General features: G+C 41.8%; 2 protein-coding genes across 3 annotated transcripts in view; one reads left to right on the forward strand and one right to left on the reverse strand.

The window, feature by feature from the left end:
• sema3c (sema domain, immunoglobulin domain (Ig), short basic domain, secreted, (semaphorin) 3C) overlaps nucleotides 1-10,008 on the forward strand; it is a 36,082-nt gene extending 26,074 nt beyond the window's left edge. The window contains exons 12-20 of one of the 2 annotated variants that reach the window (XM_029494903.1): nucleotides 462-684; nucleotides 1,788-1,876; nucleotides 2,657-2,698; nucleotides 2,923-3,080; nucleotides 3,997-4,064; nucleotides 5,028-5,158; nucleotides 6,113-6,559; nucleotides 6,657-6,691; nucleotides 9,892-10,008. In XM_029494903.1, coding sequence (XP_029350763.1) covers nucleotides 462-684; nucleotides 1,788-1,876; nucleotides 2,657-2,698; nucleotides 2,923-3,080; nucleotides 3,997-4,064; nucleotides 5,028-5,158; nucleotides 6,113-6,547 — 1,146 coding nt within the window. In that variant the 3' untranslated portion in view covers nucleotides 6,548-6,559; nucleotides 6,657-6,691; nucleotides 9,892-10,008. Of the gene's footprint in view, nucleotides 1-461; nucleotides 685-1,787; nucleotides 1,877-2,656; nucleotides 2,699-2,922; nucleotides 3,081-3,996; nucleotides 4,065-5,027; nucleotides 5,159-6,112; nucleotides 7,725-9,891 lie in introns of those variants that run through there. The other variant, XM_029494902.1, reaches the window with a different exon arrangement.
• cd36 (CD36 molecule (CD36 blood group)) lies at nucleotides 9,855-13,920 on the reverse strand. The gene is made up of 12 exons (XM_029495695.1): nucleotides 13,710-13,920; nucleotides 13,195-13,355; nucleotides 12,880-13,024; nucleotides 11,876-12,031; nucleotides 11,681-11,772; nucleotides 11,507-11,556; nucleotides 11,328-11,397; nucleotides 10,884-11,071; nucleotides 10,647-10,765; nucleotides 10,490-10,563; nucleotides 10,127-10,181; nucleotides 9,855-10,025 (listed from the first exon to the last, which is right to left on the reverse strand). Exons 1-12 carry the CDS (start codon nucleotides 13,830-13,832, stop codon nucleotides 9,855-9,857), a joined length of 1,404 nt encoding a protein of 467 aa, XP_029351555.1. The 5' UTR covers nucleotides 13,833-13,920.
• Nucleotides 13,921-15,762: the final 1,842 nt, after the last annotated feature.

The raw sequence follows: 15,762 nt of genomic DNA on the forward strand, positions 1-15,762 counted from the left end.
TTCATTTATACATTTATTGGTTCTATTGCATCATTCCAAAAACAAAATTCACAAAAAAAAAACGGATTCTCAGTCTTTATTTTTTACTTATGCTAAGTTAGTCATATGGTATTTTGGACTAAATTTGAAGTGAATAATTACATTAGACTATTTAATGTATAACAATGACAGTAAATGAAAATAATTTAAGCCATCTGAAACTGTAATACTCTTTTAACACTCTTCAATTCGATGTATGAGATAAATACATACATAAGATAATTAAAGGCCCCAAACATGGACCCGTGTGGGACTCAAATATCAGCCAACTATTTATATTGTTGCCTAAAATGAACATGCTCAGTGACAGATATTGATTTATTTAAAGAAATTAGATTAAGGATGGAGCCAGTACTGTCACTGAACAAGTGGCCACATGAGATTCAGCTCACATAACGAACACATTCCCAACTTTTCCCCAGTGTCCCGGTGGAGCCTTCACACCCAACATTCAGACGACCAAGGAGTTCCCAGATGATGTGGTGACCTTCGTACGAAACCACCCGGTGATGTTCAACCCCATCTACCCGGTGGGGAGGAGGCCCCTGGTGGTTCGCACCAATGCTGACTACAAATACACATCGGTGGCCGTGGACCAGGTCATGGCAGCTGACGGCAACTACCAAGTGCTTTTCCTGGGCACAGGTAAGGCCGACGTGTTGACACGCCATTTTTCATGTAGCGATCATTTATTAAACTGGCCCAACACTGCATTAGTACTTGTATAATTTTTTTTTTTTTTTATTAATTTCATTCCTGCCACACACTTGAGGAAACAAGTGAAATGCCCTTCCCACCTCCATCCACAGTTTGAGCTTTGCAGCTTCTCTTAAGAAAAGCAACAAATCAATACCAAATCTGATAATTGTATAATAAATATGGATCAAAGCACAGCGCACTAAAACAATAATAATCCTGTTAAGGCTGTGGTGCCACCACCATTACGGCAATCACAAAACAAGGCAGGTTACATATTAACAAAGAGCTCTTTACACTCTCATCCCTCTGAGGTGTTTTATATAGAAATGATTGAGTGGAGGGCCATTACCAAAGCCAGTTATCGCAGGAACAGATAGCACAATGGGTGTGGTAGCTGAATTGAAAGGAGCAATGTGGCAAGGCAAGGAGGACTTTGAACCTTTTTATTAAATCATGGGAAAGTGGAGGCACGTGTTATATTGGGGGGGGCACCATTAAATAAATATCGCTGTTTAAAAAACTGAGGTTAAACAGAGTAATGTGTACGTGTGTGTAGATAATTTTTCGTGCATTTGTGCTGGTGTGTGTCCAAATGAGCACGTGTTTGCTTTCAGTGAAGCAGTCTAGGATGCTCCTGCACAGCTGCTTGTGTTTACCAGGCAGCCTTCAGGAGAAGCTGGTGAAGCGGTGCTCCGTCTCGAGGGTGAGGGAGACGCTCTTATCGGGCGTTTCCCGGGCAGCTCCAGCTCCCAGGACGACGCGGCTTTATTGATGATGTCGGTGTTGCATTGAGGCCCGTTTTTCGCAGCCCTTCTGCATGCTGAAGAGTTCCCACTCTCTCTCCCGCCACAGTTGATTTTGCTATTGAAACCGGTCGTGGCCATCATGACTAATTCAAATGCAAACACGGGCAAAGGAAAACAGACTTTGAGTTTATTTTTTTTCACCGGCAGTAGTTCTCTAGTTGCACCATTGACAGACATCTCAGGTGATGGTTTGAGTGTGTGTGGCTACAGCTCATGACATGTCCTCGCTCTGCCCCCCAACAGACAAAGGCACTATACAGAAGGTGATTGTCCTGCCCAGCAATCAGTCTCTACATGAAGATCTCATCCTGGAGGAGCTGGAAGTGTTTAAGGTCTGCTGTCTGTTTTTCTCCCCTCTTCTTTTTCTCACTTTCATCCTCTTTTGTTCCCAAAATCAAAGGCAGGAAGGAGGAGGGCGTGCTCGGCCACAACACAAAAGCCAGGGGCAGACAGACGAGGGCAGGGTGGCGGTCAGGAAATGGATGTCCTGCAGTGGGGAGCAGCATGGAACATAATGCAAACGTCTGGCAGCTGCCCCAAGTGAACTTTATATTTAACTAAAATTGCAAAATTTGTGATCAGATGTAAAAGCAGTGACTCCTTTGATCCTCGTACAGCATCTGGAGAGGAGCAGCTTGAGACAGAACAGATTTACCCTCACAATGCTGAATATCTTTCTTCCAGAAAGTTTAAAAACATCTGGAGAGAAGCTGTTCCGAGACGGCTACCTTCTCTGTTATGACCAGAAAAAGTCTGATAAGCTATCTAATAGTACAAAAGACATTTCTGGGGATCATTAGTGTCCCAGGAGAACATTTTTCTTCTTCTCTCTCACATTTTAGTAGCCAACGGTTAACGCTGCTTCGTTAGCCCCCAGCTAATCCCAAATGTTTTGTTTTTACACAAAGAGATTAAACCAAAAATGATTGCTGAACTGAAACGAAGTGTGTTTTTATCAGGGAGCCGCCATGTTCCTCCGGTAGTCATGAATGGACAAACCAAACTCTGGCTCTGGAGACAGATTGGTCCTTTAGGAACAAAACTTGTCCAGAAATCAATGTCAACAATGACTAACTCCTATAAACCTGCTCCATGTCTATGCTCCTTTTCAGAATCAAGCTCCTGTTACAAACTTGAGAATATCCTCAAAAAAAGTAAGTACCCTCTTACTTTTAGCATATTAAGTGCAGTTTTATTGTTTGAACGTCTGTGGCTACTATATAATGTCTGAACCAGAAATCTCCTGTGCATGATAAGCCTCCCAAAGGCGAGGAAATAACAAGCCATAATTGTTTCGGCGCTCTGCCTCATTTTCCTGTCGAGCGGCCACTTATTAAGACAAACAAGGCGGCTGACATTTGAACTGTTTACTTTGCAGCAACAGCTGTACGTCAGCTCGGAGTACGGGGTCTCACAGGTCTCCCTGCACCGCTGTCACGCTTACGGCTCGGCCTGCGCCGACTGCTGCCTCGCCAGAGATCCTTACTGCGCCTGGGACGGCCTCAGCTGCTCCCGCTTCTACCCCACCGGCAAAAGGTACACAAAGGCTCTCAGTTTCTGCGTTTTGTGACAGTATTCGGTGGCTTTAAATTTAATGCAGAGGTTTTTACTGTCCACTAAGGACTGTTCTGCTCGCAGTCCAGAAAAAAAGACTATAGGAGAGCTGTAAAGTCACACTGTAATTTTTATCAGCCTTAATAAGTGGTGACAAGTGTTGATTAAAGCGCTTATTCATGGAGGTGGACATCCAAAGTGTAAAATAAACATGAGCACAATGCAGACTTAAAAACACACCACAGCATTTCTGTTCACTTCCATTAAATTCGGCCCAATTTTCCGGGAAGAATCTCAGGAGGTTTTAGCCAACAAGAGTCGTATTCATCACTTAAACAGCAAGTATGACAACAATCAACGTGGCGCGCCCAGTCGCACCGAATGGGGGCCGCAGCTGATGTGCAATATGTCAAACATCGAAAAAAGCAGCTCGCAACTTGTGGGGCCAAACGTGACTGGAATCCTTCAGTGAAAGTCGTGTCACTGATTTCTGCTTTTGTTGTTGCCCTCTCTCTGTCTAGACATAACACAGACAGGGATGTAAGAGCGACACCTTCGCTCTTAACCGATGCCTCTCTGGTCTCCTTCAGGACCGGCTGCCTTTCTCCTGCCATTTTCAGTCAGGCGCAGGTCAAGTTTAGTTTGGTCGCAGAACAAAAGCACAGCCGCTGTTTTCCTGTGGAAAAAGGGTCTGAAATGTGTCAGCTGTTTACGCGTTCCTTTCCTCAAGCTGTTGTATGTGACTGTGCACCACAGAGTGGAATAACACAGTCAGATTTTCCTCATTGTTTTGGAAGCCACAGCTCCCACCACAGTTTTTAATATGAGAGGAAGCAGTTTGTTATGATTATGATTTTTTTTGTATTTAGTCATTCTGTACGTCTTGTTTGTTTTTCAGGAGAAGCAGAAGGCAAGACATTATGCATGGAAATCCGCTCACTCAGTGCAGAGGATTCAACCTAAAGGGTAATTAAAGCTGCACGAGCCGCTTTTCTGCTGACCTAAATGACATGTATTATCAAACGTGCTGCTTTTAGTGATAAACCCACAATTTCCAGCCAATTGTGTTATTTCCACTCCAGTTGCCTATCAGCCTTTAGATGGAAAATTGTTAAACACTCTGTGTCCTACCTGCCATATATCAGACAACAGAAGTTAGCCAGCAGCTATGAAGCCAGGTATTTTTCTCAGGAGTTGGTGGAGGCTCAAACAGAGCTAAACCACAAGACAGACCGACACAGTTTCAGTTTTTCAGGCCTCCTGCATCAAATAATTACCTAAGATATGTGTTTTCTCAACATTATACACAACTGCTTATTAAAAAACGCATTCACTTTGAGAAAATTTGCTGTAAAATAAAAATAAGCCCAAATCAATGGCAACTACTTGTTTTCTAAATTAAGACAATCAAAGTAGTTTACAACAAGGCTTCAACTACAGATGATCTGGGGCGTTTGTAGTTGTTTGTGTGTGCAGGTAGCGCACAACATCTTTCAGAGCTCATTCATTGAACTGGCAGGATGCAGTCGAGGATTTGGTCCCCGGAGTCATCTGTTTCCGCGAGCAGTTTACATCTCTTAATTAACATGAGCTTGGGGAGCCAACCATATGGCCATTACCACTAATTAGTCACAACGCTGTCATACATCCAGCCGAGTGATGAACCATTTAGCTGCTTCAAAAATGAGATGGTAAATGACACGGGGCCGAGTTGGTCCGCTGCACTGAAAGGTTATTTTGATAGGCAGTAAGAAGTGAGGAAAAATGGGTGGAGTCTGGTTGTGCTGCAGATGTCGGCCTGAGCTTTGTGTCAACATTTCACTCTCACTTTTGGGACTTGAGACGGATTTGGGTCCATCTGTGGGCTTTGTGTCTGTCAGCGAGTGATGTGTGATGGGCCTCCTACGACCGAGTGTGTGTATGTTCTAGCCTACAGAAACGCAGTGGAGATGACGCAGTATGGTGTGAAAAACAACACCACCTTTCTGGAGTGTCTACCCAAGTCTCCCCAGGCTTCCATTCGCTGGCTCATCCAGAGGGACAACGACAGGAGGAAAGAGGTTTGTTTGCCGGTTAGAGAGGTCGAAGTTCAACATCACAGCCGGGGTTTCTTACGTACAAACAGCCCAAGTGTGGCCAAGGACACAATATAAATCCCTCGAGCAGTAAGTGATTAAATGTCTTTCTGTTTTTTATCGACTGGGAGCTTTCTGACATCGTAAAAATTTAATCAAACAATAAACGTGTCACAGCCCATCAGATCAGTTCACACGCTTGATCGGGACTCATATCGCCTGAAGAATGATGGTGAACATTTACTGCCAGCAGAGCGTCATCATGAGCAGTGATACTGATCAAACATAATATGTACCTCGGCTAATGACTGGATTCTCAATGGGGAAGCATTTTCCAAATATTTGACACCCCTTAAACGGCAAGCGCACTTTGAAAAGGTGTGAAGGATTAAATAAAGTGAAGTGAGAAAGAGTGGCTGCATGATTAAGACAGACATTAATACAGATTTAGCCGTCACCGCTGTAGAGCAGGCCGAGAGAAACGGCCGTTTGTTTATGAGAATATGTTGGAGTTCAGTTAAACAATAGAATGGATATATCTGTCTTTCGAGCTTTTTATTTGTTTCGTCATGTGCTGTAAAACAGCACAAATTAGTACAACTCAAATGCAGAATTCGCAGCATATTTTATGTTACTTTAAATATTTTGACTTTCATGTTGGCAGCAAGTGTCAAGTTTTTTCGGGAGCTGAAATGAGAATATGACTTAAACTTCGAGCCAAATTCATTCATTTCATTTAACAATGCCTGGCAGCAATTCAGCTTTCATCCTTCTTATTGTTTTGACTGCCACTTTAATTCCTTCAACTCAACTATTTTTTTCACCCGTTTACTTGGTTTTTTCATTCTGTCTATAGTAGATTTGGAATGTAACAGTATAATCCTCCGCTACCAATAATGTGGATGAGCTCATGATACAAGCGAACTGTGCTGCCTGCAGGTGAAGCTGAGCGACCGTGTCCTCTCCACGGAGCACGGCCTCCTGATCCGCTCCGTCCAGCTGTCTGACCAGGGCCTTTACTACTGCCTGACCACCGAAAACGGCTTCAAACGCACCGTCGCCAAGATCCGCCTGCGGGTGCTGAGCGAGGCCATGGTGAGCATGCTGACAGACAAGCAGAAGTCGCCGTGGGCGTGGGCCAGCTCTTTGCACCCGAAGGTCATGTTGGCAGCCTTCAGTCCTGCGGAGAGCCTGGCTGTACAGCAATACTGCAAAGAGAGGAAGCAGCTCCAGACCCTCCAGCAGAGGCAGCAGCAGCAGCAGCAGCAGCAGCCCCAGCCACCAGGACCTCTCAGGGGGGATCTGGCCAAACTGAAGCCCCTGCTGGACCGGAGGAAGAGCCGCAACCGGCGGAACCACCTCCCGGAGGTGTGACGCAGGGAGCTGGTAGCTATAGACACTGACACGCGCACCTTCCTGTAATCCTGTATCCTACCGAGCAGTTAAAAATCCTCATTCTCCAACTCTTCATCTCAAACTGCAGAGCTGCACTGTGTGGATGTACAGTAATTCGAGGAGGTGGGTGTCATTCAACAATGTCTCTTTGGGTTTTGTTTTTCTTCTTCTTCTTGCATGAGGAACTGTGACCAGGTGGCTGTGATACACACTAACACACACACGCACAGGCAACCACAAGCTACTGCTTTGTTGTTGCAGTCACAACACAAACTGAAATGGTCCCGTTAGGAGTGCCACTAATAGGCTAAAGAGCATATCGCTCTTGATAATACACTTTGAGACACTACTACAGTCAATGAGCTTGTTATATATCATATTAAATATCAGAGGGGCGATTTCAGCGGTTGGATTTCGGCTCACAGTAGATTTATGGAAGAAAATGGAGAACATGAAATATGAACTAAGATAGAAGAGATAGAAAAGGGACTAAAAGGGAGACAGATGCATGTTTGAAAGTGAGCGCTCTCTCTCTTTATGCTAGGTGTTTCAGTAGCAGTTACTAGACTCTGCTCACATTTGATTTTTAATTTTAAGATAGCAAAATTCTCTCTATTCAGCGAAAACAGCAAGGGTCAAAGGGCACATGTAGGCTGACGGCCTTGCATGCTGTCTGCAGTGGCGCTGCTCATACGAAGCACAGATGGCATGAAGTGTTACATTACAGAGCCGAAAATGAAAGATTTATTAGTTCAAAGACCAAATTTCACAACCAGAGCTGAAACAGAAATAGTAAGATAGTGAGGAGTGTGGGCTGCTGCACACATGATCTGACTTGTATTTATTCCTATTACTCCGACGTACGTGTACGAGAATGTGCCTCACTGTAATTCAGCTGCCTATTGTATCTGTATCATAACAGCCTATTGTATCTAGCACAGGTGCATGGTTAGAAAAATTCATCAGTGACGTCGAGGCGGCTCAAAGGGATAGTTTGACAATTTGGACGATAAGCTTTTTTCTCCTTTTAGCTGGAATCAGCAGCTAGCCAGCTTAGCGTAGCGCAGAGAGTGGAAACGGGGGAAAGAATAGCTCTCACTCTGTCCAAAGATTTTTTTTAATGATGTAACTGCTAAAAAAAAAAAAAAAAAAAAAACTCACTATGTACTGACTGCTAAGTGTTACAGTCAATTCTGGTGGTGAAGAAACAGCTTCCACCTCGACGGAGCCCCGATAGATGTGACCTCCCTTTATCAGTCTTTATGCTAAGCTAACTAGCTGCAGGCTACTTTTTATGGTACAGACATGAGAGTGGTAATTTTTATTTAATTATTATTTTTTTTTTTATCTATCTTGCAGGGAGAAAGCAAATTAGATTGTTTCACAAATTGTCAAATTACCTCTTAATTCTTGCCTGATTTGATTTCAGAAAACAAACCTTCAGGTACGGTAAATAATGGATGTTAGTGTAAAACCTTGAGGTATAGTTTACAATGAGAATTTCCATTCTTGGATCTACTTTTTTTTTTTTTTTTTACAGTCTGCACTGCAAAATGGACAAACTTTTAACTCAGAAGTAGTAACTGTCAGTGTCTGTGAGGTAAACCATTTAACATGATATGTGAATAGATTTTTCCTTTTTGAGGAGCGTAGGTACTGTAGAGTATTTGTTGCTTGTGTACAGAGTATTTTTTTTTTTTTTTTTGTTCTGTCTTTTTAATTTAATGTGCCAAATTCTGTGAAAATGTGTTTTCCTGTATATACATTCAAAATATTTCACCAACTAACTGACTGGATCTGCAAATTGCAGACATACAGTATTATTTTCATTTTGAGAAAAGACTCTAGTTGTACCTTTCCTCGTACAGATCTCTGCCCCATGTTAAATAAAACTGTGTGACCAGCATCATGTCAACTCTGTAATTTCAGTGTTATGAAACGTGTATTTCTATTTATTAATGTCATGATAGCCTGAATAAATCCATTCAGATAAAAGTCAATGTAAATGCATATTGTATCGTCAGACTATATTTTATTAGAATGTCTTTTACTGACCGTCTGCATTATAGTTATCATTGTTAGGTTCTCAATTCGTTACTTTAAAGGAATAATTTGACTTTCAAAAATATGCTTATTTGCTTTCTTGCCACAAATTGGATAAAAGCAAAAATATTGATATCATACTCAGCTCTTAATCTGTGCAAAAAACGAACTAACTTTTTGAAGGTTTGTGCAGGACATCTAATTCCGTCTAGCTGTTGATGGTGTGTTTGCGATGTTAAGATGCTGGCAGGATTTGTAATATAGACATATGAATGTATTTAAGAAGTGTATTATGAGAATTGTCAAACTATTTGCATTAATTTAAAACACTCTTAAATCTATGAAAATGTTTTTACAGGCTTTTTATGTGGTAGCTTAGCAGCTCAGTATTCCAAATTGCATGTCGTTCATAAGAGGAGAAAAACTTGTCTGAATTGGTTTCAATGAAACACTATATGTATGAAATATAAGATTTAGACCATACAGTAAAATCAAAGACACCCAGGAGGCAGCTGACGGCCATTTAAAACCTATAAAACCAAAGAGAGGTCTCCTGCTGGGCAGAAAAACTGCTTTCTCGCCAAATAAACCCAAGTACCATTCATAACCACAGTATAATCATCCCCCAGCACATTCTTATTATTCGTTTTGATTCATGGGCCACTCAAGGTAAAGAGGAAACAGAATAATTTTGCTTCAGCTTTCACAATGCAGAGTTTTGTCTCAGCAGCAGCAGGACACTCTCAGCTTGTATTTTAAGCCGAGAGGGACTTAGACCAGTATGAGAGCGTGGTGCAGAGAGAGAACAATCCAATACAGGGAACAGGACACCCGATGAAAACTCACTTTTTCAGCATTTATTCAGTTTCAAGACATCAGCTCAGCAAAAGATATGATCAATTGTGCAAGTTAAGATTCATGTATTCGTTTCTTTTAAAGGATGTCGCTCAAATCCATTTCTCCTTTGTTAGGATTTTAACCTGACGTTAACAGGAGTCTCCCCCTACTTTGCCCCCACAGATACCTGATTGAGTTCCTGTTACAGTATTAGCATTAATACCTGGCAAAATAATTCAGTTCTTGGGCTTTACAAAATCAGTTTCCCTCCTTTGAATTAAAGGAAGTATGACATTATAAATAACACAAAAATTACAAAAAAGTGCAAGTCTATATTCAAAAGGCTCGATATCCCAATGCAGCTTAAATTCACTGTGCCCACAACTTACACACAACACTGATTCATTCACGCAATTTTGCTATCTTTCCTCCTCACTACACAGTAAGAGATGAGGCACAGGACGAAGACGGACACACCGACGCCCAGCAGCACGTACTGTATCGTCTCCAACATCTGGATACGGGAGACAAGACGCTCTTTAAACACATCGGCTTTTTCATCATCCAACATGGCAGTCTGGTTTCACGCAGGAGACAAAAGAGGGAGTCGCTGATTAACATGCAAATCCAGGCCAACAGACTGTGCACTTCACGAGTGCTGCTCTATTTTTATCTTACCTCGTTCATCCAAACAACAGGGAAAATCGTATAATCCTTGACTTTCTTAAGAATCCTGCAGGGAAAGAGTTCATTACTTGGCATTCGGTGCATGACTCCGTCTCAAACTTTGTGAAAAGAGTAGACATTTTGGGAAATGCAGTTTATTTGTTCTCTTGCTGGGTGTTAGATGAGAAGAGCTGCACTGCATGTGGAGCCACCACCAGGGGAAAGTAAAGCCTAGCTGTGAGCTCATGAGTACTTTTAAATTGCATTTGTGAGCTTTAAGGGGGCTGATGGTCTGATTCAGACGGACTCAGGCTGACTGTTTCTCCCTGTATTTCCCTAAATATTTTAATTTTAAGAGGGGAAAACGGAACTTACGTAACGGTCTTCGATGGCCCGTACATCATATTTATTTGAATTCTCTTGGCAAACCTCAAGGTGAATCCAGTTAACTGGGGGTAAAATACCACAAGAAATGAGCACAGCTGCCCTTCAAAGTCCATAATCACGCAGATCAGTGTCTCAAGGCTCTTACAGGTTCCACGTCGAGGAAGGTTTCATGCTGTTCCTCATTGGGATTTAGACCGAGCACGGACTCTCGAAGGGATTCACTGCCGTGAAGGAAGTGGGGGAGGGAGATATAGATGGGTTTATCTGTTCAGGTGGAAAAAAAACAATGATGATTTGAAATGACAGGTCTCAGAGCAGAATGATGTGCCACGATGCCTGAACTCCCAGCAGGTTCTGGTTTAAGGGGTAGGTCTGAACTGACCATCTTTACAGGCGCTGATGTCCAGTACTCCAGCCAATGTGCAGTTCTTGGTGGTGGCTTTGTCTCTGCAGAAGCATCTGTTGTCTGGGTTGCGCGTAGGGGAGGCCATGGTGTCTGGATGCAGGTTAAAGCGGTACACGTCTATCCCTTTCAGATTTAGGCTCTGCTGAAAGCTGGCGGACAAAGACCTGAGGACAAAATGCACCAGTTAATTCAATAATCTGTGAGCAACTGTCCTCATGTATCCCAAATCCTGACTCAGACCATCTCAACTAGCTGATTGTTCTTTTCGTCTTGGAAAGCTCTGACCTCTAGTGGTTACTGGGAGGAAAGAAGTCGGTTGCAGATGTCGTTGTTGACGCTTACTGGCACACTTAACACTGGCAAATCAGAATCAGACCAAATCTGGTGTATTCACTCAAACACACTTAAGCCCTTTATCACCTGCAGATGTCTGATGAGAAGAAATTCAAAGGCTTTGTCTTTTCCAAAAAGGGAGGGAAGGAGGAGGCATCTGACAGAGAAAAGAGAGGAGGGGAAATTAGTTCGGAAAGATGACCATGCCTGCATTTGACTGAAAAACATTTGGCTTTTTAGGCAACTCATCGCTGCATGAGCTCCACCTGTCCCGTTGATCATGTCGCAGTATGTGTCATTCCAGTAAGTCAAGCTCCTGTGAGGCAAAATTTGATTAGTCAGACAAACAAGATTTCCGTTTTAAATGAATAAATAACCACGACTCAAGTTCATTTAAAAACTACATGTCTGATTCACCTGCGTGCTGTAACTGGACTTACCTCTGTCCCTTCCACATGTCAATAATTGCCACTTTTGAGATGTCATCCTTCCCACTGTAGATATTGTACGGGCCATCTTTGGTGTCGTTATACTAAACAAATACAAATATTAGATAGTATCATGTTGTCTTTGAGGTGCTACTGTGTAAGTCTGTTATTATATGTGAGAGTAAGACTAAATGTCTGTTTACTTACAGGTAAAAATACACCCACAGGGCTTTTCAACATCGGGTCCGTATAACCCCACAGTATTTCCTTGACTGTCCGGTTGTGGAACAATGAGGAATTGCTCGTCTTTATCATGTTTTCCAGCACCACATGGAGTTCTTTTGGTATGAGTGAGTAAGCACCCTGAAATTAAAAAAAAAAATCCCAAAAATGTTTTACATTTGGAAACACTCAGCAAATTAGAATGGATTCATGAGCAATGTTGTTGGGAAATGTGCAACAGTACGGCTCAAGAATGACACAAAAAACTGTTGTGCACACAACAGCCGCTGTTGTTTCACAAGAAAATAACCCTCTTTTATGACTGAGATTCGAGATAATTACTATTGGAGGCCATTCTAGGCGTGTGTGAGTTCTCTTATCATTTGAACTTTAGCAAAATTTGAAACAATATGTCCATAAACACTGATACTTAAAATTTATTTCAAGCAATTTACTAGGTATTTCCTCTCACACAACACAAAAACTACCTATAGTCTCTCTATTATTCATATAACCTTATTTTTATTTATGAAAATTCTGATTTAAATAATTTTGCTAACTTTAGACGAAATTTAGACGCACGAAAGTTGTTGTTGAGTTTGCTAATGTAATTTAAGCCATTCATATTCTTCTAAATAAAATCAAACAGAATCGCATCAGCACGGAAACACTGGAATCGGCTCTTCATACAGATCTGATACAACTCCCTGTGATTTATTTCACTGGTCACGAAACATGATAATATAATTATCTATCATCTATCTATCATAAACGAATTGCTTGTAAAATCAAGGATGCTTTTTAGCCGTATAAATGTGGCACTGTTAATTTTCTGGCAGCCCACAAAATGAGAAATATCATGAAAAGGGAAAGCGTGCAGACAAAAGTAATCCAAGACAAGCTGTCTGAGCTTGTCTTGGATTTGGAAAAGCAGGTGTAGTCACTGTTCAGGTCAAGAATCACCACGCAGCGGGGTGACACTCACTTACAGCAACAGCCAGGTTAAGGCTGGTAACAATGTCTTCCTCTGGTCCCACTGACATCGATGGCTCGAAGATTGCGCCATGAGGCAGCACGAAGGAGACAGTGTCGTTGGGGTTGAACGTGATGTTTGCTTTAGGAAAAAATCTTGTCCTGGAGGGGAAGGGAGATGCTCTTAGGATAAGAAGAGAGCGTGTTCCTTTTGTGCCTTATATATCATCAGATAAATGTCGTGGAGTGCTCACTGAGGAAGAGTATAGTATGAATTTCTGAGGAATAGTGTGATGGTGCAAACACAAGAGAGACAAACAACTTGACCTTACCTGTAAGTGTAAGGTCCTTTCTCCTTTACCACTGGTGTTGCGCCAGTCTCCAAAACTTCCTTTGCATTTGTCACGTCAAACAACCAAAACTGCCGATACACAGTTGCTCCTGTGGCTTTCCAGTTGTCATAAGCTGTCGTTCCAGGCTCGATGACGGACTCCTAAACCCCGTAGACACACAGACAATCTATTTTTAACATGCTTCAAGACTGCCAGCAGGCCAGCTGCCCCGCTGATACATGCACAAGGTTGATGCTCTCTTATGTATAAAAAAACCCCCCAAAAAACAGAGTTGCCTAATCGCTAAAAAAATTCTCCACAGCTTCTAAAAAAGATGATCTTTTGACGGATGAAAGGGCGACTTAGCTCTAAACAAATATTCGTGTTTACCAGCTGAAGAAGCTTTCAAAAACACTCCCCTCTCATTTCTCCTGATTCACCTTCATCTCTGCGTACACATTCACACATTCTGTCACTCCATACCCACCAACCCAGGGTGAAACTGAGCACCATACCTTCCTCACAGTCCCCTCAATGATGCTGTCCCCCACCGGGATTAGGATACCTCCTAGGATGGCTACCACCGCCCCAAGCACAGCTCCGGCTAACAGCCCGCGCCTTCTGTTGCAGCAGCCCATGGTGATGTACGTTTCCCTCAGTCCGACTGTGCGTCTGCCTGGCAGCCTGGCAGCCTGTTCTCCTTCTGTCTCTGTGTTTGTGGCGTGTGCAAGTCTGTGCAGCTTGTGTGCGTTTTTGCCCGGGCAGCAGTGGCAGCACAGACAGCCTGTACCATCAGAGGAGCTGACAGAGCAGCTGAGGCCAGGTAAAGGTACAGATACTTCTGACAGACGCCCAAGGAGTTAACACACGTGCTTATATAATGTTAGGGTCAGCTGGAAGTCACTCCATCCTTCCAGGTATCAGTAAGCACTATCTGATTAGGTGATAAATGTTACAATAGGAGAAAGGTTAAATGAAGAGGTTGTAACCAAGAGGTGTATTGCATAAAATTAAGTTAATATCAAATCAAATATATATATATATATATATATATATATATATATATATATATATATATATATATATATATATATATATATATATATATATATATATATATATACACTAATATGAATACTAATTATATACTTATTTCCTAATAAATTATAGCAATAAGACAAAGCCAACCGAACAGTCTTGAATCAGTTTTCAAGAGGACAGTGAGATATGAGCTCCAGCTATCCAGTAACGTAGATGATGGGACATTTTATCTTCTCCTCTCTGAAGCTTTATCTAGCCTCCGATCGACTCATCTTTTGTGCTCTCTATTATTTAATCTTCTGCCTTGGTGCACAGAACATAAGCGTAGAAATAGAAAAGAAAGAGGACATAAATGATTAAGTGTATTCTGATTGTGCAGAACCATTTTGTATCTCTATTGGTTGTTGTGTAGTTTCCTGTGAGACAGTGAAAGGAATTACTCTTTATCCCTCTTGAAGTTGTTTCCCCATTCTTATCTTGATTCTGATAATACTCGTGATGTAAATGACAGATGGGCAGATGGCTGTTTGGAACATAATCACCAATGATAAAATATTCTGTCTCACATCAGGTGATTTTTTTTTTTTTATCTTATCTGCCCCAAATAAAAATTGCATATGTCACTGAAGTTTGATCTGGCTTGTGTATAATCAAGACTAAACAGATTGATGAAGATGATAAAGACTTTAAATGGATTAAACAAACAAATTAGTCTGCATTTCCAATAATGCGATGGAAGAGGCCTTTCCTTAGAGTCGCTCTCTGTGTAAAATATGCGCCTTTCAAAAGTCTGCTGCTCTGGTTTGTAACGCAGGCTTTTGGAGCCTCAACACAAACCATTGTAACCTTGATGTCATCACTGTAACATAATTGCTTGGTATTTTCTTCAGCTTCACAAAACTCCTTCCGTGAACAGTGTCGAGCGAATAGTCAATAGAAAATCACATTTACAAGCTGCCTTTCCCACTCTGTAATGGGTAAACTGACTTTCGACCCTTAAAATGTCAACATCGTAAAATTATACAATCCTGTGAGGTTGAACAAAGAGCATTTTCAGCTTGTATATATTTTGGCCTGCAGCATGAATGTACTGATGTTTTATACTATTACCACTGGAGGGCAGCCCCACCATTCCCTCCCCAGTCAGTGCACGTTCATCCAGCTGAGTCTCACTGCTAAGGTCTTGTCTCTGTATATCTAAACAATCTTGGCAAACATTATGAAACTCAGCTGACTGACCGTACTGTTTATTTTATGAATACAACTTCAACACTTGTGATGGATTTCAATTTGTGTTGGCATGTTGACGTCCTATTTCTCTTTCAGGCACAACATTTTTATTAGAAAACATATTATTTTATGTTTTTTTGCAAGTCTGGTTTCATTTTCTTCTCTTTTCTTTTGTGATCACCAATCACCAATGTGATTGTGATCTAAAACTAACTGATAACTTTTGACCAGACTCTTGTCTCACTTAACTAGTCTCAAGTTCTGTAAAAGACAGGATGACAGGATGTGAGTCGGGCA

The sequence above is a fragment of the Echeneis naucrates genome, chromosome 23 (assembly GCF_900963305.1).
Source record: "Echeneis naucrates chromosome 23, fEcheNa1.1, whole genome shotgun sequence".
Lineage (NCBI taxonomy): Eukaryota > Metazoa > Chordata > Actinopteri > Carangiformes > Echeneidae > Echeneis > Echeneis naucrates.

Bases quoted from the DNA above. Each gene is read 5' to 3' on its own strand.
- cd36 (XM_029495695.1), bottom strand. From the start codon at position 13,832: ATGGGCTGCTGCAACAGAAGGCGCGGGCTGTTAGCCGGAGCTGTGCTT. The intron at 10,766-10,883 runs GTCAGTTCAGAC...CCACCTGAACAG, and splicing joins CATCAGCGCCTGTAAAGATG to ATAAACCCATCTATATCTCC. The intron at 10,182-10,489 runs GTAAGTTCCGTT...CTTTCCCTGCAG, and splicing joins GGGCCATCGAAGACCGTTAC to GATTCTTAAGAAAGTCAAGG.